This window comes from Botryllus schlosseri, chromosome 14, assembly GCF_051294905.1.
Source record: "Botryllus schlosseri isolate E-star chromosome 14, Bs_hap1, whole genome shotgun sequence".
NCBI lineage: Eukaryota > Metazoa > Chordata > Ascidiacea > Stolidobranchia > Styelidae > Botryllus > Botryllus schlosseri.
Window position 1 is genome coordinate 599,528 of NC_137249.1, and position 23,452 is coordinate 622,979.

Consider the following 23,452-nt stretch of genomic DNA (forward strand, 5'->3'; position numbering starts at 1 on the left):
AAGTACTGAAGTAGTTTGCCTCTACTTCTGGTACTTACTCAAGGAGATCTGATTTCGCTACTTCTACTTCTACTTCGTAAAATTTCGTGATCTACTTACTTACTTTTCGCTATTTTCAGTTTGTCAAGTAGAAGTAGTTTAATCCTCCAATAAGAAATATAGTCTGAGGAATTTCGGGGCTGTTTTCACGGAGTATCAACATTTAATTTTCATAAAACTTGAGTAAAGCCCATAATTTTCGTCGCGCACAGTGGATATGGAGTGACCAATATGATTTCACGAAAGCATCGGTGAATATAATTTAGGTAGCGCGTTGTGTGGTTCCGTTAACACCGCATTGTCGCCCATATGAAATACAGTATATATGTAGAGGTGGTCAGTAACGAAGTACTTCTACTGTTTGGAAGTACTCAAGTAGTTTTCCTCTACTTATGATACTTACTCAAGTAGATCTGATTTTCTGTACTTCTACTTCTACTTCGTAATATTTTGTGATCTACACCCCTAATGCATAGATTGCACACCGCAGAGTTGCACACTCAATAAAACGTAAAAAAAACAAATTATAGTGGTTTGAGAAACACTGCGTTGCAGCAATTGATTGATATTGGAGTCAAAAATACGTTACATATATTGCTTAGACGCCGTAAAAGGGATAGTCGGATATTGGATTTTGGAACCTGCGACCGACGCTATGACTTGATTTTGCGATTGGTCGAAAGTAGGAAAGATATATGATTATTTACCTCACTCCAAATATGGCGTTTCCCAAATAAGCAATCCCTCGGGACAGCAAATGTCTGAATTCAGAGATTTCTCCAAGTCGTTTCGACACTCCTATCTTTTCATTTTGTCGCAGTCTCAATCAGCCAATCAGTTTTATTAATATTTTCATCATTTCAAACCATCACAAGACTGCGATGTTTCGAAATGATGAAATTTTGAATAAACTGATATATGTCTCTATTATGCCACATTATATTTTAATTTTGATCTGCAACGCAAAACGATGTGCTACCTGCGACAAATCAAAGCAACATGCTCCGAATACACGTGCCGAATGTGATAGTCGGTAGGTCGCACGTTTCAGCGCTTGCAGCAAAGAATTCACCAGCATGTCTCACGGCAATTTAGTATAACTCATGTTTCTCGCCAACTGCATCATAACATAACATAACATGGTTGGGTTGTATTTTTATCTGAACAAGTCACACACAATGTACAATGCGATAAAACACAATGCGATGTCATGAACAGATAGGAGGATGTAGAACGACACGCATCAGTAGCGATCCTTCACTCTAACATCCACCTCGGCCTAGAGTGCCCGATGTCACAGTTCTTTTTCGATGTTGATCTCTTTGAAGCCGCGGCCTTTCATCGCAGTCTGTTGACACACAGCGTGATTATGATTGAGTTATAGGCCCTACTGCTTGAAATTCGGCTATTGGACAGCATCTCTTATCCCATCCAGATTCCAGAATCTCACAATGACAGTCAATGGCTGTCAATGCGGGGGAGATAGCGTAGTGGTGACGATAAGCGCCTACCAATCAGGCGGACTCGGTTCGATTCCCGTCGGAGGTTCATTTGGGCTCCTCTTCCCCCGACAAAAAAGCCCAGAAAAAAGACCCGAAGAAAGAAAGCACTCACTAGGAATGGAAAGAACTAGTAGAAAGGGCCGCGGCTTCAAAAAGAGCAACATCGAAAAAGAACTGTGACATCGGGCACTCTAGGCCGAGGTGGATGTTTGAGTAAAGGATCGCTACTGATGCGTGTCGTTCGATATCCTCCTATCTGTTCGTTACATTGCATTGTGTCTTATCGCATTGTACATTGTATGTGTAGCTTGTTCCGATGAAAATTATAACCCAATGTATTGTATTGCTCGTGGCCGGTCTCTTTTTCATTTCAAGGACCCGGAATCTACGATCATAAAGCTGCGAAAGCCGCGATTCCCTGTTGCCAGGAGGGACGCCTCTATACACTCATGGAATATTTCATTAATGTTCTGTGTTGTTGTTGTGGTTATTTATAACCGTATATGTACTCGTTAACGTTTGTTTTGTATCGTTATAAGTTATTACCGTATCTTGCCTGTCTACTAGTTGTTTGTTTTTGTTATTAGAACGCCATTCAGAAAAAAATAGTTCCTACATCTGATTCACTCTATCACTGACGTTCGCTACTGATGAGAGTCAGTCGAAAACCTTTCAGCGACTAAATAAAAAATAAAAAGTATAATTGTCTCGCGTTAGTCTATAGCAGGGGTTCTCAACTTTCCTCGTATAACGGGCCACATTTTAACAGCGAAAGAGGCTGCGGGCCGCAGAACATTATCACCGTGTATTTGTGGGCTACTATTCAATTTAGGCAACTATAGCCCATTTACCAGTCTTATACGGGCATTTAGTACATTTTTATGCATTATGAAGCATTGCAGTTACTGTTTTGTGTGAGAATATCCAACTTCCAGTGGCGCAAGTAAATCCCTTCATGGAGCGTGCATTGCATACGTTGCCAAGTCGGTATCTGCACCTTCAACCCAGGGATATCCAGAACTCCTAGAACTCCCTGCTTCAAACTCTTCCACGACAGAACCGAACTCTCTGTTTCAATGCGTGAGCGAGCAAGTATAAAATTACGGTAACTGTTTCGTTACAGAGGCCATATCACTTTGAGCTCTCAGTGATAAGAGAAGAAGTCGGGATCATTTCTGAGCAAACCAATAAACTCTACTCTTTCCTTCCATGGCTGTAGCGCTACACCAATAGTTACAGAAGTCAGCTTTGTAAAGTTAATGCTTTTTCACTGGTCCCCTCCCCGCGTTTGCCCGTCTGCATAGCCTCTGGAAATATGTCCAGTCTGATCAAACGCACATGGATAATTTGCTATGCCACGTGTGTGCAAGTCGGTGGATTCGTGCGATGCTAGGCTAAAGTAGTCTACGCGGAAACGTGTTTCAGAACATGCGGTAAAATATCGACTGACTTTTCCGATACTCTTCTGGTGACTGTTGAATCAGACAATTTAGCTTCGAAATTTGCCAGGTGATGTTGGACTTGCTGCAAAGTTCCGGAAATAGCGAATATTCGCACAGTACGTTAAAGTTTTATTGAAGTCACACCTTCTCTAACAGATTCTTGGGTTTAGCGATATTCCAAGCAATTTTGAACAATGCGTCTGTAACGTACGTATTCGGCAATTTTAACAATGCCTCGAAATATGGATTGGTGGGCTTGAAACCTAGCTAGCAACGTTTTCTCCCAGATCAGGCAGTACAACTCCAGAAGAAATGATCGTGGTATCCTTTTAAGGTTGTACGCTTCGTTACAACAACTGTTCTTCGATAAATGTGACACATCGGTCTTCCATAACAATACAGTGCCAGTAGTAATTGCGTTCCTGTTGAAAGATGTCGCGGGCCGCAAATTATTCGTCTGCGGGCTGCGGGTTGAGAACACCTAATCTATAGTTTAGTCACCAATTTAGCGCTTACAGTAAAATCTCTCCAAACGCATCAACAGGACCAATACGGCATCACGTATAAAAATATATGAAAATACTTACTTATCCATAAAACGAAAAAACATTCCCAGTCCGGGAATCGAACCCGGGCCGCCTGGGTGAAAGCCAGGAATCCTGACCCCTAGACCAACTGGGAAGACATGTGACCATGATATTTTGTAAATCATGAACTATGTATCTCTCGAATGCGTCTCTCTCGTTAGGTATGTCACCGCTCACCTGATGAAGGAGCGGCGCCGCGCAAGCCCGCGTACAATGTACGTACGTCAGGGATATAGTTTTAGAAATCCCTGACGTACGTACACGTACAGTCGTACAGTAACAAATAGGGTTATATATCCATTTACAAGTGGACGTTAAATAGGCTGTGTAAGCTATCAAGGTCTTACGTTTATCGTCTGATATCGGCGCAACAAGGCTTTCAGAGACTAATAGGTGATGGAAATATCCATCGAAAAAACGAGAACATTAAAGATTGATAACTTAAATATCCCATCATAATGCGGCTCTCGAGAATGTCCTGAGGTCGGTGTCGTTCCGATTAAGAACATTGTCCATCAGCGTTGCAGAAGGCGTTCATTTTTTCGTTCTCTTTTCATCCCCGAAAGTTATTGACTTCACGACGCTAACATTAGGTTTTCGAATTTATGTGTGCGAAGAATTTAGCTTGATCAATGAATGCATTCGGTGCGACAAATTTTATGAAGATTCTGCATGATTACTAATTTTGAAGGCGTGATCTGTTCCCTTTCGTGTAGTTGTAAAAAATTACTATTCATTGCGCAAGGTCTGAATACCATCCAGATTTGCGGGCAGCAGATTAGCGATATGATGGAACGACGCAATTTTTCGAAATTATGGAATTAGAAACTGAACAAGAAATAGATGAAAATTTTACGAACCAAATCTGACATAATATATGAATAATGTATATGATGATTCCTTTCATTGAGCATAGTCCATATTACTCATAATCATTCGAAATAACCTGGATGAAAAATAATGTTGACTTGTGCAACACCTATCAAGAATAATTCTCCACAAATCAAGAGCATCGCCCGTCGGCCGGTTAGCTCAGTTGGTTAGAGCGTCGTGCTAATAACGCGAATGTCGCGGGTTCGATCCCCGTACTGGCCACACTATGCCGCGATAGCTCAGTCGGGAGAGCGTCAGACTGAAGATCTGAAGGTCCCTGGTTCAATCCCGGGTCGCGGCAATCTTTTTAAATTTAAGTTCACGATTTGAAATGGTGTTGGTTGTAAAATTTACCCTCCTTTCCGTGTTCCAAAATATGGTAACCCTAACATATGGTAGGAAACCCTACTTTACATCAAAGTGACTCAACTATGAGTGACTTTGCTTTACATAGCATAACGCAGAGCAATTCTAAAACGCGGAAACGGCGGAGTATAATGGGGCGGAAATAACTTGCTCTTATGTCGCCGGGAAAGTTTATATAGCTCAGTGGGAAAAGCAGTCTTGCTACGAAAATACAGGGGTATCTAGAATTAGAACTAGATATCGCTGCGAAAATGCGGAAAGAAGAAAAGGCGTGAAATATACGGAAAAGTCATTCATGCGAGTCCAACGCTGAAAAGACCAATCAACATCTACACAGAACAGAATGTGACTTGCAAGCTTGTATCCTTGTAACGTTTGCAGCAGGCCAGAAGTGAGCTGTACTAGGGTGATGTTTACAAATGTGCCGTGAATTTGATGGCTTGGACGGGAACGAATTCACTTTTTTTTTCAAGTTTGCCATGAAATAGCAATCAGTTTGCAAATGCGTAGTAACGGAGTGCACTTTCAGACTCAGGCAGAGAAGTAGAAAAATTTCGGCCTTTTCAAATTAGACGAGAAATAAAATTATCAGCTGCACAGTTTCTTCCAAATGAAATTAGAATTAAAAAAATGAATTCGGAAAACGTGGAAATTGAATGGTATTCCGAATTGAAAAGAAGTGCAACAAAAATCAATTCCACCTCATATCAAATCAGATTTCATTTTCAGTAACCACGAGAATGACAAATGCCTGAGCACGATACAGCTCTCCCGTAGGGCCGTAGCATTTTCAGCAAAACCAAAAATTAGGTTGTATATTAAATAATATGGAGCTTATAGAAACATCTCACAAATAGATGACTGACATTTCGCTGTAATTATACGAATTATGATTAGGCATTGCAACTTATGCGCCATTACCTTTCGATTACTGGGGCTGGGAAGTCTTCCGTTGGCCCTCGGCATTATACTGGTGTGGGATAGCATGGAAGGGTGGTGCAGTTTGACTTGAAAAGACTTAAATGGTTATATCTGCACCTTCCTAGTCCAGAGGTAAATTTACATCATGCACTCTCATGGTATGAATATACGCAGATCGTGTGTATGTATATCATGAGTTGGTGCTTATATGCTGCGAAAACACCAAGAACAAACAATATAGCGTACTAAGTTCTATTCAGACTATGAAGCTGTGACAGTTTTAGTATAGTGGTTTTATTATATTTTGTGTTCGGAACACCAAGATTATACCATTCATGCTCAAGGGCTATTTAAAAATAAATTCACCGTCCACGGCCAGGCTATTTTTGCGAATCCAAAATTCTCAACTGCAATCATTTCGGCTCCTACCAGTTGGAACTAAGCGGAAATGGTTAAACATCATTCTTTTAGACAACTTAACAATTTTATGGGGTTGACTGTAAATTTTTTAAAATTTTTGTAGTAAATTCCAAATTTTCAAACTCCTGTTCGTACGAGTTTGAATTTGGCCAAATTAGGTGTGCAGCTTTTTTTAGGCAACCTAACAATTTATTCAGAAATCAGGTGTTATCGAGCTTTGATGGATATTACTTCACGATTTCTTGGGATGTCGTCCTACAAGCGCAAGGCGAAAAACGGCCGTGAATTCGCCGTAAGCCCATCAAAGTCTAGGATGCGAACTCATTCCTATGCGAGGCTCATGGAAAACGCAAAGTCTGGGGTTTCGCTTTACGACAAAACTTTTGGATTTGCGAGCTCCCCGTTGAAAAAGGACTCGGGAATATCAAAGAACAAGCGTCGCAGTTTGGAAATTTCTAGAATATCAACATTGGAGCAACGTGAACAGTACCGACGTTTAATTGCCGATCACCTGGCCCCCAGTGTGCGAGAACCGATTAAATTCAAAGATCCGGAAGGGCAGGTCGCCAAAAATATATCCATCGTCGATTTGACAAAATTGCCAAATAACGATGCGCCAGAAAAAGGCCCCGCCACGCCAAGTCTGTCACGCGGCATTAAAAATAATGTTAAAGAGAACGTCCTGTACTCTGGTTTTGGTACAAGACAAAAATCAGTCGCAATCAAGGATGTCGTGTCCCCGTGTTTATCGGAAAATTTCATCTCCAATATTTTGAAAACTTACAATCACAGAGAGAGGCATCGTCAAATGCAGTTATCGGTAGCAGAAAAACGCGCCACAATGCTACGCGAAAAACGCGAGGCGAAAGAGGCTATGCTTTCCGAAATACTTGAAAGCAAACTGGAGATTAAGGAAACCCCGAAACTCCCAGAATTGACCTCCGCTATGAACGCAGTTATCAATAACGCATTCGAGATAGGGCCAAGGCAGGAAATACTCGCAGAAAACTTTAATATATCCATGACAAGAGAGCATATTTCAACTCTGTTCGGATTAAGGTGGCTAAACGACGAGATTGTTAATTTTTACATGGAACTCATTGTGCAGAGGTCGAAAGAATGCAAAGAACTTCCATCTGTCCACGCAATGAATACTTTTTTCTATCCAAAGCTGTCCAAGCAAGCTTACAACTCGGTTAGGCGTTGGACTAAAAAGGTCGATATATTTTCAAAAGATCTCGTGTTTTATCCGATACATTTAGGAGTACACTGGTGTCTCGCGGTTGTTGATTTCAAACGTAAGCAAATTCGATATTACGACTCAATGGGTGGCGAAAACGAGGAGTGTTTACAAACTCTCCGAGACTACTTGCTCAGCGAACATAAAAACAAGAAAGGCTCTGAATACGATTTAACGGGATGGAAACTCGAATCGATGTTAGAAATTCCACAACAAATGAACGGGTCCGACTGCGGCGTTTTCGCGTGCAAGTTTGCGGAATACATCTCGCTCGACGCGGAATTGAGCTTTACCCAAGACGACATGCCTTATTTTCGTAGGGCGATGGTGTGGGAAATTCTGAATAAGAAGTTACTGCGATGATTTCTGTAATTACTATCATCATGAAATCGCTGTTCCATAACATCATCTAATAATTGAAGAGACTCTGGAAGGTTAAGAACTTCGAAATACAATTTGTTGAAATAAACCTGAATATTTTTAAGTGGCACTCGTCAGGGGTTATCGTCAGCAACTAATCACTAAAGTCTAGTGAGAGATTATTCTTTCGAGTATGGAAATCGTACGCCTATGACCGAAAATTACAGTTTCAATGGTATTTTCTATGTGGAAGCCTTGCATTCTTGATAGGTCGTATCACATCATACAAAATATGTATCATAAAGCTACAAATCACCTAAAACGTGTTGTACAACAAGCATTGGTAGGAAAAAAGGCACATATTTGAATTTTACTCATCTTCCATACTGTTATGATTTCACAATGAGTGATGCTCAAATTCTCGAGTCACAGCCTAACACTCAATTCAGAATTGAGTCATTCAGGAACTTGATTTTGCTCTACTTTCGATGAGTGCCAGCCGAAAATATTCGGGTTTGTTCCAATATTAATATACTATTCCTATGATCTGATTGTCACTGCATTGAATTTTGTGTGCGCACACTGCACACTTTATGTCGGCAACGACTTAATCGTACTGATTGCATCAAATTTGCAAATATCAAACTTCAATCCCATGTTATTCCATCAGTCCATTAATGTCAGGTTACTAGCAACTATTATTTATTGAGGGTGAAACTGTTCTTTGAAAGCTGTTGCACAAGCAAAAATAGGTTACATGGTTGTTGTGATTGATGTTTTACTACTGTAATTTTCACAACAATTGGAATGTGCCATCAGGTTTTCAGTCGATAATTCACATTCATCACAGCTACATGTTTGAGTGAGATTACACTTCTACTTTTATTTTTGACACGACTGCCATTTCCTACATTGTGGGTTAGGGTAACTTTTTTTCTGGATTCTGGGGATTCCATGGTTTAATTGTAAGGTTACCTAAAAAATGATGTATACTAAATTTGACTCAATTCCAACTGGTAGTTTATGTGAACGCACAGAAGTCTGAGAATTTTGAACTTATAAACATTTTTCAGATTTTACTGTCAACCCCGTGAACTTGTTAAGTTCTGCACAAAAATGATGCAAAACAAATTTGACGCAATTCCAACCCATAGAAGCGAAGTTATTTGAGTTTCTCATTAATAATATGTGATTAGTAATCACTGATTACCAACCAGGCTATTTTTGCAACTCCAAAACTTTCAAATTTGGCATGCAGTGTGTTTTTAGGCAACTTAACAATTCGATCGGCGAGTCTCCCGGAATCCGATAAAAAAAGTTATTTTTGGACAACCAAATATAGGCCCAATTAAAGCAATTTTGCTTCTGTTCTGATGTTCAGTCTGCGTTTTTGTTCTATTTGTATGCTGTAACATTACCAATAATGAAGATCAGAAACAAAATGTGATGTTAGTTGTACGATATCCACAATTTGCGTGAAGCATCATTGATTTCTGTTCTTACCCACTATTGGGTATTTCTGTGGACACACATCTTCTTATGCCACTCGTTACGAATAAATGAGGCTTCCGCAAAAAAATTGGGGCTTTGTACGTATTTGTGTCTAGCTTTTTTACGGCTTAACTTATTGAAATTTGATCTTTCCGTAGATACATCAAGTTAGTACTGTCTATGCTGTGTATGGAGTGTTGAATAAAGTATTGAATCGAATATTCATGGGAAAGTAGAATGAAGATTGAGAAGGCTCTGAAGACTTGGTGAGAATTTTATGTATTACATGGAGATTTTTGTTATTCAAGCTAACGTATGTTGAAATATTAATGTCTTCCACTGGACTAACTTGCTAAGTGTAGAATTGGTATGTTCTGGCAGTTGTGACAATTTTACTTTATAGAACTCCATCATTCATTACCAACAAGCAAGATATCATGACAGACAACGATGACCTCGGCAGGATCTCTGCAGTGGCCAGGCAAAGGTAAATTCGTCGACTCGACTCGACCCTCTACTAACTGGCTTGGACTTGGTCTTGACTCGGTGGTGAATTGAAAATGACTCGACTTGACTCGAGTCAAAATTATAAAAGTGAGATCGACTTGCGACTCGGAACCTTGTGACTTGGTTACAAACTCTGCTAACGACCTTTAAAAATTCGCGCATAACTAAGTAGATACAATTCCGTAATTACTGAATTGCAAGTTAGCGAAGAAATATTGGAGATGGATTCGGCATTTCAAAAGGACAGGATTTTGACTAATTTTTTTAATATGCAACTAGAACTACTCAAAGCAACAGTTGTTAGATGACTAAATTGTTAGTTTCTACAAGTTTGGTTCCAGCGGCATTTTCTGTCAATACGACAGAGTGTGGAAGAACTACTCACTGTCGAAAGTGCAGAGAATGTAGGTTGCGTTTCTCTTGCTGCTATTGTTGATCAAATTTTGCATTCCCAGTCTCGGAAAACATGGAATTCTTCTGATCATTGCAAAAATCATACGATGCTTTGGATTGTTCGAGTGCTACGATCTATTGAGAGGAATCCATCTCGTCTATTTCCTCTTCTTTGTGAAAGTATGGTAAGTAGGTTTTTAACCTGTATAGTAGGGTTATGACTAGAAAAAAAAAATTTCGCCTGTAGCAGGAATGAATGAGCATTTTGGTATAAATTTAAAAAAATATAATCATTTTGTTCAAATCGAAAAAAATGTCCCGCACAAACCAACTTCAATTTTCGACACTGGTCCAAATATAGAAAAATTTTACAATTCAAAGGTATTCTTTGTTACAAATTTATTTTTCATATATATGTCCTTTTGTACTTCTGGTAAACTTCATCCGTCAATTTGACCCCTCTTTCTGTTATTATGTTAGTGCCAGGGACATCTACAACGGAAATATCAGACTTCCAATGGGATATTAAGGCACTTTATCGCTGCAGGACATTCGAGCGCAAAAATAGCAGCAAATAATCTTTGGTATACTCTAGAGCCCGATCGATGTTGGATTATTGGGTCGATACCAATAAAACCTCTATCTCACACCCTGACCGAGAACCCCAATACATTCAGCCGATATTCAAAGGAAGTAGGATATACATAAGCACATTTTCAAAGCTTCAGAGCATTTATTTGAACATCTTTACAGCTATTGTTATATTTTAACATTAAATAAACTAGAAAGGCTACATCTGGACACCTGTTAAGTGTAAGCTATGTGACATATATCAATGTTCTCAGTCTAGCCGTCATAGATTCTAGTTTTCTGACTTCCTACTGCCATGTTGTGACGTCACGAAAATTGCCGATAATTTTTCAGCTTCAATGGCTGATACCGATAATTCTTTCAAAGTGTGATATCGTCCCGATATTATCGGCGAACCGATAAACGGTCGGGCTCCAGTATATTCCATCTATAGACATCTGGTTAGAATACCAGGCTTCCTGACACGCATTTGCGAGGAATAAGCATGTTATTCTCCATCTGGGGACTTGGAAGTACGGAATTATAGCCCCTGAGCTCCATCTCGCATTGCGTAGAGATGGAAGTTTACGCCATTTGATTAGTGGTAATCTACTATTTTCTCTGAAAGAGCGGCATGCTCCGCACAGCACATAGATAAACTTAAAATCATCCCTCCATCCTCGGTTTTCTAATATTATCATTTGAAATCCTGGCTTGATGGATTGTACCAAGTTTTCGTAGTGTTTTACCATATTATCTCCAAATTTGTAGCTGAGGGTTGGATTTGTTGAGGATGTTGGATTGAAGAACTATGATATATGCTTTAAGAATCGATAATATTATGTTGGCAACCAATGTATTGTGGTTTATGAAAACCCTAGCTCATCATTGCAATTTGCCGTTTCACAACAACACCATTCCGCCGCCCAGTATCAACAGATGCTGAGTCACATATGATAATTATGACATTTTCAAATTTCCATCATATTCCTCTAATCGGTTTTCTAGACCACTGAAAATATGTCAAGTTGTTCTACTATCGCCTTTTCGAACAACCAGTTCGATTTGTGTCAAACAAATTGAAATTATGCGATCTATATAGTCTACATCTAAAATCGAAATTAATAATTATTTATTAATTATTTAATTTTGATTGTAGGCAAGAAAACGATAGGAATAATTCAATATGAGCGATCAAAATTTACCAAAATACTATTTTAAATCTTTGTAATTGGAATTGTGTCAGTTAAATTCAAATCAGTCGGTATATGTATTATATAGTCTCATAGTCTGTATCTACAAAAAAAGCCTATCCTTCATACCGTGAAAACTGGAAAATTTTTGTGCGGGAGGTTTTTGTTTAACCAGTCTTAACTTTTGGTATTTTTGCAATCAGGACACAAAAGTTCATCGTTTGTGACTACAGGCCACACAAAATTTTGAATTTTTTTCCTAGTCATAACCCTACTGTATAGTCTTACAAGAACAAAAGCAAACATCATAAATTCTTAATGCATGTCAATTGGGCTTGTTCCTAAATGTCTTTTTTTTCAGGATCCCGGGGATTCACTGATTAAATTGTTAGGTTGCCTAAAAAAACGCTGCACACAGCACACCAAATCCGGCTCGGTTCCAACTGATAGATGTGAACGCGCAGGAATTTTATTTTATTTTTCAAATTTTGCGTCAACCTTATGAAATTGTCAAGTTACCTAAAATAATGATGCCTGACAATTTTTGCTCAATTCCAACCGGTAGAAGTGAAGTTATTGCAGTTGGAAATGTTGGATTTAGCAAAAACACACTGGACGGTGGGGAGTCCCAGAATTTTGCATGAAAAACTCATAACTTCGCTTCTGTGTGTTGGAATTGCGTCAAATTTGTTTTAAATCTTCAATTTGTTTACGATAAATTCAAAATTTTCAAACACCTCGGTGTTCACACTTCACATCTACCAATTGGAATCGAGCCAAATTTGGTTTTCAGCGTTTTTTTAGGTTACCTAACAAATTAATTGGTGAATCCCCGGAATCCGGAAAAAAAGTCATTTTTGAACGACCTTAATGTCAATGAAAGTATTTGTGTCACAACTAGTGTAAACCATCCAAAACATCTCCTGATTCCATAATTTGCTTCGTATATCAATGTTTTGATCTAAAAAGTATAGTCGAAAAAGGGTGTGTAACTTGGTTCAAATTTGCAAATAAAAAAATTATATTCCCTTGCGTGTGCTGACCTTGAAAATCTTTTATTTTAATCTCTAAAACGCTCTCTATCACAGGTCATCTATTTGCCTGACTCTACTTCAGAAACCTATTTCATCCGGAAAAAAAGTGGTGAGAAGTCAGGTAATGTAATTAATATAAATAATTTAACAATGCTGTGTAAACTATATAGTTCCAGCTTGAGATGTACCAGTACCTTCCTTTGGAACGAGGTTAAAAAATCAGTTCAAAATTGAATATTGCAAATCATAGTGTTAACGGTGGGTGGATGTATACTAAATAATAATTGAAGAATTTGCCACCGTAAATTCTATTTTCCCAAACTCAAAATTTTGAATACCAATAACTTCGCTTCTACTGGTTGGAATTGAGCCGAATTTGTTGTGCGTCTTTTTTCAGACAGCTTAACAACTTCATGGGGTTGCGAGTGAAATTTGTGATATTTTAGATCAATTTTTGTTGAATGAATTTCAAATTTTCTACCGCAATAACTTCGCTTCCTCTGGTTGGAATTGAGCGAAAATTTATATGCAATTTTATCAAGTAGCCAGTAAAATTTGAAAAAATAATTATTTTTGAACAGCCCTAATATTATATGCAGCTTACTCCGCAACACCTATAATAGTTCTATAGCAAAGAATTTATATTTCCAGTGGATTCGGATATCAAAATATGCAATTCTCGGAATCGTGGTGGATATCTTATGGCTGTTTGGACTGACGCTTTGTGGCCCACTCAGGTTTGTTTTTGTTGTTGCTGTGTTCTCAAAAATTTTTTTGATTTTATCCTTTCATGTCTTCATTTTTGTTCTATTGATTCATCACGAATCGAGCACTACAAATAGTCTAATCTACTTTTAATGGAGTTATTTTTGGAACGAATAACTAGAAACAGACTTCCGACCGAGAAAACTACAGTACAAACACAGGCAACAATTTTAAGTCAAATCTGATTATCCTGAAAATGCTGCAGGAGAAATGCATCGGCGTGACAGACTTTTGCCGTTCTTGTGCTTATGAGGATGAACTCTGGTTTGATATGAAGCGAACTTGATTTTTGTTGTTATTTCTCTCTCGTTTTGATTTCGTTCAATTTCCAAGTTTTTGAGAATTCTAATTCTAATTTTAAAAAAACATGTAGTTAGAACTCTGATTCCAATCAAATGTAGAAGAGCTCACAATTTTCTAGTTTTCCAACTCTGCTACAGTACACATTTTACAGGACCATCTTGATTTTCGAACACAATGAAGCGGTCGTTCTGGCAGTGGTCAGCTCGCTTTTCTCTAGAGGCGGAAATCATGCGAAGGTAAGCCAACTTATCACTCAAGGGCAGAGCCTGACCAATTATTATTGTTAATATCGAGTCCATATCCAATTTGACAGTAATATTGGTATCGGCCATTGAGAGGTTAAAATTGATCGGCAATTTTCGTGACGTCACAATAGGTAGTAGAAAGAGAACTATCATCTGCGACGGCTGGACTGTGAATTTTGATCTTGTATCCTATAGCTTACAATATATAAATAATGTGGTATCGTGCTATTCTTTGAAGTGGCAACGAAATGCCCGAATCTCGATTCATGTGAAAAGAATTTTCGAAAATGACTCGAGTCAAGTTGAGTCACCAAAATATCGCGACTCGAGCCGAGTCATGACTCGTGTCATTACAACAGGGTTGTAACCAAGTCACAAGGTTCCGAGTCACAAGTCAATCTCGCTTTTATCGTTTTGACTCGAGTCAAGTCGAGTGATTTTCTATTCACCACAGAGTCAAGTCCGAGTCATAGTGTTGTGACTCGAGTCCGAGTCATTGCGTTCACTCTTCAGTTTTCAGTTCAATCAGGTTCAACCTACTTTTTTCAACTCTGCTCGAGTGATATAGAATGGCTCCTATTCATAATATCATAATTTTCCTCAGAATTAACAGTTTCTGGCGTTATTTTCCAATTATCAGGTCTGATAGATGAAATACCAATCATGTGGCGACTTCACTATTCTTTTAAGATACAATGAAATGTCTGTCTTGCCCGTCTTAGTTACGAGTCGTATGACTTGGTTCGAGTCATGCACGATGACTCGAGTGCAAGTTGAGTCGACACGCAAATTGACTCGAGCCGAGTCATTTTACGCATTTGAAAAAATGACTCGAGTCGAGTCACCGAAAAATCGTGACTTGGGTCGAGTCATGACTCGTTATTACAACCCTGGTTGTAGCTACTGTTGTTTGTTGACAGACTAGAGCTGCTGTGCTTTTTCTTGTCGCGACTGCATGTCTTCTGTTATTCGACAATGATGATATGATGACGCAGATATCAGATCATCGTAAGTTTTCAATTAACACTTACTTGTAATAGTTGATTATATAGTGAGGACTCGACTTACGTATTTTGTGGTTCAGCTGAAGGGAAACACGCAGGGACGGTGTCTCACACAATCTTCTGGTTCATATCAAAATTGGGCGTGGCTGATCATAAGGGAGGTATCTTGCTCTTGATGGCCACATCGCTATTGAAAGTGAGTTTTCAACTTGAAATTATTGCTCTTTGAGGATACTTTTTTCACTCTTTGATGTATTTGCTTAAATTAAATATTATATTAATGATATTGAAATGTAGGCCTACCGAATGACGATTACCCTTGACGAGTGTCAGCCGAAAACATTTGGGTTAGTTTCAATATCAATATATTATTGAAGTTGTGCACCTACAAAAGCCTCTTGTTTGCCGTGTCACTGAATTTCATTTTTCCAGGTTGCTCACAGTGTGCTGGGTAGGCGGCTTGCGAATGATGTCGGCGGGCAGAAACGTTTGAACGCGCTATCGACATTGGTGTCCACTGTTCTTTTAGTGCCATGGAGCTTGATGCTGTATTTCTCAGGGTGAGTGGCGGGTAGGGATGTTCAAAAATAATTTTTTTTTAGGATTCCGGAGATTCACTTTTTTTCAAAATTTTGAATTTATGAAAAAAAATGTTCGAAAAAATTTCAAATTTTACTACCGTTTTTCTTACGCCAATCCACAGTATTGGTTTCACTTTCAGATCGAGCGGGGAAAGTTTGATGTCTCATTGGTTGCCTTTCCTGCTTATCGTGTTTTTTGTTTTTATATTCCATTTCTACATCGACGCCTTCATCTCGAGTGAGTAACAATGCTTATACCAGATTTAGATGATTGCTGCACAGTTTTTGTCCAAATTAGATTAGAATTGGAATGCCGGAATTCGCAAATACTTGCAAATTGAATTAAATTCTGAATTAGACTAAAACTAAATCAAGTTCACTTCATATCAAATCAGAATTCGTTCTAATAAGCACGAGAACGGAAAATATCTGTACATTAGGGCTGTTGAAAAACTTTTTTTTCTAAATCATACTTGCTAGGCGATTAGATCGTCACTTTCCCTAAAAAAACGATGCACACCAAATTTGAATCCAATCCAACAGGTAATCGCGAAGCTTATACAGTTTGAAATTTTTTTTACCGGCCGCAATTGAGTCAAATTTGTTCTGCATCGTTTTTGTAGATAACGTATCAATTTCTAGTGGTAGCCAGTAAAATTTGAAAAAAATTTGGTATTTTATAGAAAATTCAAAATTATAAATCTAAGAGGTTCGTTTTTTAGGCAACCGACGATTTAATCGCTTTTCAAACAATATTTGAAAAAAAAAGCTAATTTTGAACAGCCCCTCAGTAGCTTATTCGTGAAAACCAGAAATTAGATTACAATTGAAATTACAGCACAAGGATGTCATAAATTAGATTAGAATTGGATTACAGGCATTTGTCCTCAAATTAGTCTAATTATAGAGAACTGGAATTATCGAGTTTTCCAAGTCTGCATGTTGCTACCTCTGTTTTATTCAGCCACGAAGCAAGAAAGCTGGAAGTATTTCAGGATCAGTTACATCGTCGTCACTCTGTCTGCGGTTTTCCTCGCGTACCATTGGCATCATCCGGCCGCCGTTGCCATGTCCAAAGTGGGCAGCATGTCGCGTACAAGCGAACACGTACTGTCCGGTGGTGTGCTGGTCAGCGCTGCGCTATTCATCTGGTGTAAGTATAGTAGCATACGGTACTGCCAGAGTGCCGGTTGTAGCTTCGAGCCGAGTATTTCAGTATCAGTATCACTCATGATGATGTCACAACAGTATTTAAGATGTGGAGGGTTCAAATATGCACGCTAGCCCTAGCTGAGAAGCTCGATCGTTTCTGTTGCAGCAACTTTGATTTTGACAAGACCAACCTCGCAGAGTCAACAAGGAAGCTTCATCGGCTATTCTGCAGATGGATCGCCTTTGTACAACTTTGCAGGTATCACGCAATGTAGGGCCTATATGCTGGAGTATTTGGTAGTATTAAGTTGATAGTATATAAGTGTGTATACTAGGATTGCTCAAAAATAACTTTTTTTCAGATCGATTTTGTAGCCTGTAAAATTGGTTTTAAAATTTTTTTACAATAAATTCACAATTTCCCAACTCTAATAGCTTCACTTCTACTCGTTTGAATTGAGCCAATTTTGGTGTGCAACAATTTTTGGCCAACCTAACAATTTTAGCTAACACCCGCAAAAATCTGAAAAAAAGTTCTTTTTGAACGATCCTAGTGTATATATCATATGTACAGTTGAATAATATATTCATGTTGAAATGAGCCCGAATATTTTCGGCTGACAGAGGCAATCATCAGTAACTAGTAGAGATTTGGAAAGAACATTGTATATCAACAATCTCATCACCAAATATGAATTCACAGGCATAAAAATTTTGAAAAATCAAGGCACACAGATGGCTTGGGCTTTTATTTATATAGCAAGATGATGCGCAAAACCGGTTAAGACTCAAAATATGCGTTTTCTTTTGTTTCAGGGCATGCGTTGCAACGTGCGTCGCAGTTTTCCATCGCCCTTACGGCAAAGAAATTCATCTCTGTTGTTCTGCAGAAGAAGGATTCGAGACGCATATTTTATTTCCTCTGCATGAATTTTGTAAGTTGATCCCATATCCTGAATATTTGTTCACCAACATTACAATGCATGAATAGGTTGTCATATGTGACTTTGTCGCTTCTGATAATAATCCTCATTTTCCGTGCCGTTACTTTCAATTTTGCCACTTTCAAGATTATAACCAAGTCGCGAGGTTCCGAGTCACAAATCATTCTCACTTTTATAGTTTTGACTCGAGTCAAGTCGAGTCATTTATAATTCACCACCGAGTCGAGTCCGAGTCATAGTGTTTTAACTCGAATCTGAGTCCAATTAATAATGTTCACTGTTCAGTCTTCAGTTCAATCCGATTTAACCCACATTTTTCAACTCTGCCGAATGATATAGAATGGCTCGCATTCATAATATCGTAATTTTCCACAGTCCTAACAGATTCGGGCCCTATTTTCCCAGTATCAGGACTGATATACGAAATACCAATCATGTGGTGACTTGACTATTCTTCGAAGTTGCACAATGACTCGAGTACAAGTCGAGTTACTGCACAAATTGACTCGTGTCGAGTCATTTTACACATTTGAAAAAATGACTTGAGTCAACAAAAAATCGTGACTCGAGTTGAGTCATCATGACTCAATTCATTACAACCCTGTATTTTATCCTAAATAAACCAGTAGCTATGCTATCTTGTGAAAATGCTCTATTTCAGACCTTCGCATTTGTTGAATTGTCGTACGGCATGTGGAGCAACAGCTTGGGTTTGATATCGGACAGTTTCCATATGATGTTCGATTGCACGGCCCTCGTACTGGGACTGATCGCGTCCGTCATGGCCCAGTGGCAACCAACCAGGATTTTCCCGTATGGGTATGCGAATTATTCAAAAATTTTGTACTAGACTTAGAGGTCTTATTGGTGTCAGTTATGGATGCTGGCGCTCGTCAATTCGCACTGCTAGGCAGACTTGGACAACTAGATAATTCTAGTTGACTAATTAGACTTAATCAAGGGTAGTCTAATTCTAATCTAATTTGTGAAATGTTTCTATGCTCTATTTTGATTGTAATCTAATTTCTGCTTTTCCTGAAAATGCCACAGGAGAACTGTATAATGCGAAACGAGCCAAGCTTGCTGTGCATATATTTGCCATTCTTGTGCTTAGGAGAGTCGGCTCTGATTTGGTGTGACCTGGACTTGATTTTTGGTGTATTTCTTACTAATTCATAATTTAAATCCATTTTTCTAATTCAATAATTGTAATCTAATTCGGAGAAAACTATGTAGGTACAATTGTAATACAAAACTAATTTGAAAAAGCCGAAATTTTGCTTCTGTCAAGGTATGGGAGGGTTGAAATTCTGTCTGGATTTGTGAATGGTCTCTTCCTGCTTGTGATCGCCATCTATCTCCTGTTTCAAGCTTTCCACAGACTCGTGGACCCGCCTGACATAAATACCGAGCGATTGATGGTGAGTAACTCAATGCCACTGTCTCTTCAGGCGTTGAATGAGCTGAGATACAATTCATTCTTTTCATTTGTGCGCCTTGAAGTTGAATTTTTGTCAAAGTCGATCAACCTAGTTTGTGTCAACAGCAGCAGCTGGATTATAATCTAAAACTAGTGCATTGAGCTTCAACCAGCTGTTCGCCTCCATTACAATTATTCGAATTTCGTGAGACATATAGAAACTACAGGATTTTCGAAATGGGCAACTACAACTATAACTACTCACTGCTAAAAATCTGTAACTAGTACAAAAACTAGGACTAATCACTTTCTAAAATCTCTAGCTAGAACTCGAACGACTCACTTTTCATATTCCGCAACCAGAACTAGAACTACTCACTGTTCATAATTCACAACTAGAACTACTCGGTTTTCACAGTCCGCAACTTGAATCACTTGAAACTGCTCGAAAGCCGGTAGTTAGTTGACCGTCAACGAACTAGACTGCTAGTTTGTACGATTCTCTATTAGTTGCTGACGATTACCCCTGACAAGTGTCAGCCGAAAATATTAGGGTTCATTTCAATAACAATTAACAATATATTGTTCAATTGTTTTTTAGATTGTGTCTATTGGAGGATTCATGGTGAACCTAGTTGGTGTCTTCATATTCTCACACAACCACCATCACCATGGTCATGACCACCATGGACATGGTCACGACAAACATCATCATCATCATCACCATTCTGATAATGCAAATATCAAAGGTAACTTGGCATGAAATTTCATATTGTCTTGTACATCATGGCACAATATTAAAAAGGTTGTGAAATCCCTCCCTTAATCCATGTTGTTGCGTTGATTTTTCAGGAGTTTATCTTCACATCCTCGCCGATTTGCTGGGAAGCGTGGGCGTGATCGTGTCCTCCTTTCTGATTGGGCAGTACGGGCTCCTGATATCGGACCCGGTTTGCACTCTCTTGATCGGGTTCATGATCCTTGCGACTGTGTGGCCTCTGTTGAAAGATTCCGCCAGAACGTTGGCTTTGAGGATTCCTGTTGAACTGGAGAAGGAGATATACAGGGCGTTGACAAAAGTATGTTTGCCTACTCGGTGCTAGGGCCAGAGCTAGTGCAATGGGCAATGGCATGGTCGAAAAAATACAAAATAATGTTGAATGTGGCGTAGAACTGGCATTACATTCTTTATAGTCACATAAAAGGTACATATTTGAAATTTACAAATCATTTAGTACCAGGGTAATAAATTTTGCCCAGCTTTAGCCATTCCTGCCACTTCAATTTCAATATTTCCACGCTTTCTTGTTGTGAAGGTTCAAAACATTGACGGCGTCTTATCGATCAGATCTCGCTACATCTGGCGCCATTCGGAAACTCAGGTGGTCGGTCTTGTTTCCGTACAAGTGGAGCCGCACGTTATCGAACAAAGAATTATTTCGCAAGTATGGATGAACTGTTCTTGTTGAAGTCAAATGGTACCGTGGCTCCTGATTTTGAACGTCTGGGATGAGTCGAGCATTGAGCCTCTTATCTATCAAGATCAATTGATTATGCAGAAAATGTAGCAGTCTGGTACTGATAATTAATTTAAATTGACAGAATGTTGTAACATTTTGGCCTCGTCTCTCAAAACCACCCCCTGGGGACAATATAGCCCAGTTTAGGAACAACTGTCGTAAACTGTTACTATAACACCATGACGCGATTATTTTTTCCGATTTTATCATTGCTTCCTGCGTTTTCATTGCAAATATCTGCGCTTCACTTCAGCATTCGTTTTGTAAATTCAAGCTCACAAATGTCCGACAGGTCACCCCCATCTTGAAAGAAGCCGGCATCACTTCCGTCACGGTACAGGTCGAGAAGGAAGATTTCTACCAGCATATGGCCGGTCTGTCGGCGAATTCAGAAGAAATCTATAGGATGAGCAAAGAAAGCCAATCCATATATCAAGCTAAGAACGCTTCGCAACACGAAGATAATTTTGCCAAATTAATATGATGTTTACTGTGCTCTTTAGCTTATTGTAGTTGAATTTAGAGGATACTGCTCGCCTGTCTTACCGTAATTTCACTGGAAATGGTAAGGATTTATCGCACCTCTGCCAAAGATACAATCGTTGCTAAGCTATTGTCCAGTTCCATATGTTGTGAATATGCTGGGTTTTAGGGCTGGGCAAATCGAGTACCTGAGTGCTTGTGGATGCTGCCCTCATGGGATTTCATTCCAGCTATGATATCTTGTTGGTGCTTATCAGCAATGTTCCCTCTAATTTTTGAGGAGTCTGCGCACACTCACCAACTCACTGGTTGAATTGAACCAAATTCGGTGTGCAGCGTTTTTTACGGTAACCTGACAATTTAATCAGTGAACGGCTGGAATCCGGAAAAAAAAGTTATTTTTGAACAGCCCTACTGCGCAGACCCTTGGACAACAGTGCGTAACGACTAGAAAAAAGTCATCACTGCGCACGTGCGCAGCTTAAGAGGGAACATTGCTTATGAGGATGATACAATTAGGCTATTGATAATAAACGTCGTCAGAGCGTAAACTTATGTAGCATTTTTGAATTGACTGTTCTGTTTTCCCTGTGCAATGGATATTGAAATGAAAATTCGTTTAGTGATTTGACCATTGCTTTTGTCAAAAGAATCGTTGGTAGAGCAGTTAAGGTAGTGCCGAGCTTTTATAGGTATTTGTCTACGCTGCCACAAGCAGTGAAGTCTGACAAATTTTCACACTTCAGGAACGCCATAAGATCAAGGTTTCAGGAGTGCTCTCACAGTCCTGTTAATGCGTGTAGTAAGAAGGTGGGTTTAATTGGGTTAGGTTAGTGGTAGGGGTGGTTAAAGTTGTTCAGTTCCACAAGATTTCGATACAATGAAAATGTAGGAAGGTGTCGACACAACTTGGAGAAGCCTCTGATATCAGGCGCCCACCTGGGCTGAGACGATGTCGCTGATTACAATTCTTTCATTGTGCACTGTGTCTACTTTACATCGCCTCGACCCAGGTGGGTTTCTGATTTCGAAGACTACTTCAAGTTGTTACGACACGTTCCTATCTTTGCATTGTATCACAATCCTGTAGTGTATTGATCTGACAAATTTGTGAATGCTGAACTGAACTGATGATTCTTATACAGAAGTATAGCCCCGCGAGTCTCTACTCAATTACTAGAAGTAACAACGTTTAAGGCTTACGATACAAGCAATTACTACTAAATAAATACAGTCAATCCTCAAGATTACCGGACCACGACTGACCTATCGATCTCGCTTCCCATGACATGCCGCCCTATTTCTTGTCGCATTCTTTTTCTATACTATCTTCTTCACTTTCATTCAGTGTGCATGCCTCCTCTTTACATCGCCTAGGCCAAGGTGGGTGTCAGATTCCATAGACTACTCCTTGTCGCTTCGACATCTTCCTGTCTTTTCATTGTATCGCATTTTGTGGTGTATTGAACTGATAAAATTGCTAATAAACCAATGATGATGATGAAAAAAAAAAAAAACTACTCAAAATATAGTAGAACAGTCTGTCTGAAAAGTACTCAAGTAAGTAATTTAGTAGATTGAAAGAAAATATAAAATATAACTGACGATTATTGATTGGTATTGAAACGGTGGGTAGCCAACTCAGATTGTTCGTCAATAGTCTGCGATAGCTTTTGAAAAAATGCGTATTTGCGAACAACAGAAAGATTGCAAGGACTCAAAACGTAATCTATACTGCCTCCTGACTTGGCCCGACCCAGCCTTACCTAACTCCTGACAATATTATCATAGCCTTTATAGTTTATAAGGGCTATGATATTACATCATGACTAGGGCTGGGCAAAATCGAGTACCCGGGTGATTCGATTCTGAATCACGTGTTCTGTTTCGAGTCGAGTCGAGTAATCGAGTGTCACTTACTATGACGTCATAACCGAATATAGTATTTCAAAGTACAAATATGTACCTTTTATGCCACCACAAAGAATATAATGTCCGTTATCCATCATATTAAAGATAGCTAGGTATTTTTTGGACCACACTGATTTCATTTCACTGGGTGGTAATGTTGTGAAATGATCATAACTTCAGAAATGC

The 23,452-nt window shown here is 39.0% G+C and overlaps 2 protein-coding genes and 3 non-coding genes across 5 annotated transcripts; 4 read left to right on the forward strand and 1 right to left on the reverse strand.

Moving 5' to 3' along the window:
- Nucleotides 1-3,592: 3,592 nt before the first annotated feature.
- Trnae-uuc (transfer RNA glutamic acid (anticodon UUC)) lies at nt 3,593-3,664 on the reverse strand. Its single transcript has one exon. It is a non-coding gene; the product is annotated as a tRNA-Glu (tRNA).
- Nucleotides 3,665-4,591: 927 nt separating this feature from the next.
- Nucleotides 4,592-4,665, forward strand: Trnai-aau (transfer RNA isoleucine (anticodon AAU)). The gene has a single exon. It is a non-coding gene; the product is annotated as a tRNA-Ile (tRNA).
- Nucleotides 4,666-4,671: 6 nt separating this feature from the next.
- On the forward strand, nt 4,672-4,744 carry Trnaf-gaa (transfer RNA phenylalanine (anticodon GAA)). The gene has a single exon. It is a non-coding gene; the product is annotated as a tRNA-Phe (tRNA).
- A 1,599-nt stretch (nt 4,745-6,343) lies between these two features.
- LOC145455315 (sentrin-specific protease 2-like) lies at nt 6,344-9,400 on the forward strand. The gene has a single exon (XM_080333277.1). It carries the CDS (start codon nt 6,371-6,373, stop codon nt 7,751-7,753), a length of 1,383 nt encoding a protein of 460 aa, XP_080189403.1. The 5' UTR covers nt 6,344-6,370; the 3' UTR covers nt 7,754-9,400.
- Nucleotides 9,398-21,821, forward strand: LOC145455310 (proton-coupled zinc antiporter SLC30A5-like). The gene is made up of 19 exons (XM_080333268.1): nt 9,398-9,507; nt 9,645-9,728; nt 10,204-10,326; nt 12,993-13,059; nt 13,590-13,675; nt 14,158-14,242; nt 15,172-15,259; nt 15,336-15,451; nt 15,688-15,815; nt 15,977-16,074; nt 16,801-16,989; nt 17,155-17,247; nt 17,805-17,923; nt 18,594-18,751; nt 19,224-19,353; nt 19,954-20,101; nt 20,205-20,431; nt 20,669-20,797; nt 21,165-21,821. Exons 2-19 carry the CDS (start codon nt 9,679-9,681, stop codon nt 21,354-21,356), a joined length of 2,226 nt encoding a protein of 741 aa, XP_080189394.1. The 5' UTR covers nt 9,398-9,507; nt 9,645-9,678; the 3' UTR covers nt 21,357-21,821.
- Nucleotides 21,822-23,452: the final 1,631 nt, after the last annotated feature.

What these genes read in the sequence shown, in the direction of transcription:
- LOC145455315 (XM_080333277.1), top strand. Translation starts at nt 6,371, where the DNA reads ATGGATATTACTTCACGATTTCTTGGGATGTCGTCCTACAAGCGCAAG.
- LOC145455310 (XM_080333268.1), top strand. Translation starts at nt 9,679, where the DNA reads ATGACAGACAACGATGACCTCGGCAGGATCTCTGCAGTGGCCAGGCAA. An exon ending in TTGATGCTGTATTTCTCAGG is followed by an intron (nt 15,816 to 15,976) that starts GTGAGTGGCGGG and finishes TTTCACTTTCAG; the next exon opens with ATCGAGCGGGGAAAGTTTGA. An exon ending in TATACAGGGCGTTGACAAAA is followed by an intron (nt 20,432 to 20,668) that starts GTATGTTTGCCT and finishes CTTGTTGTGAAG; the next exon opens with GTTCAAAACATTGACGGCGT.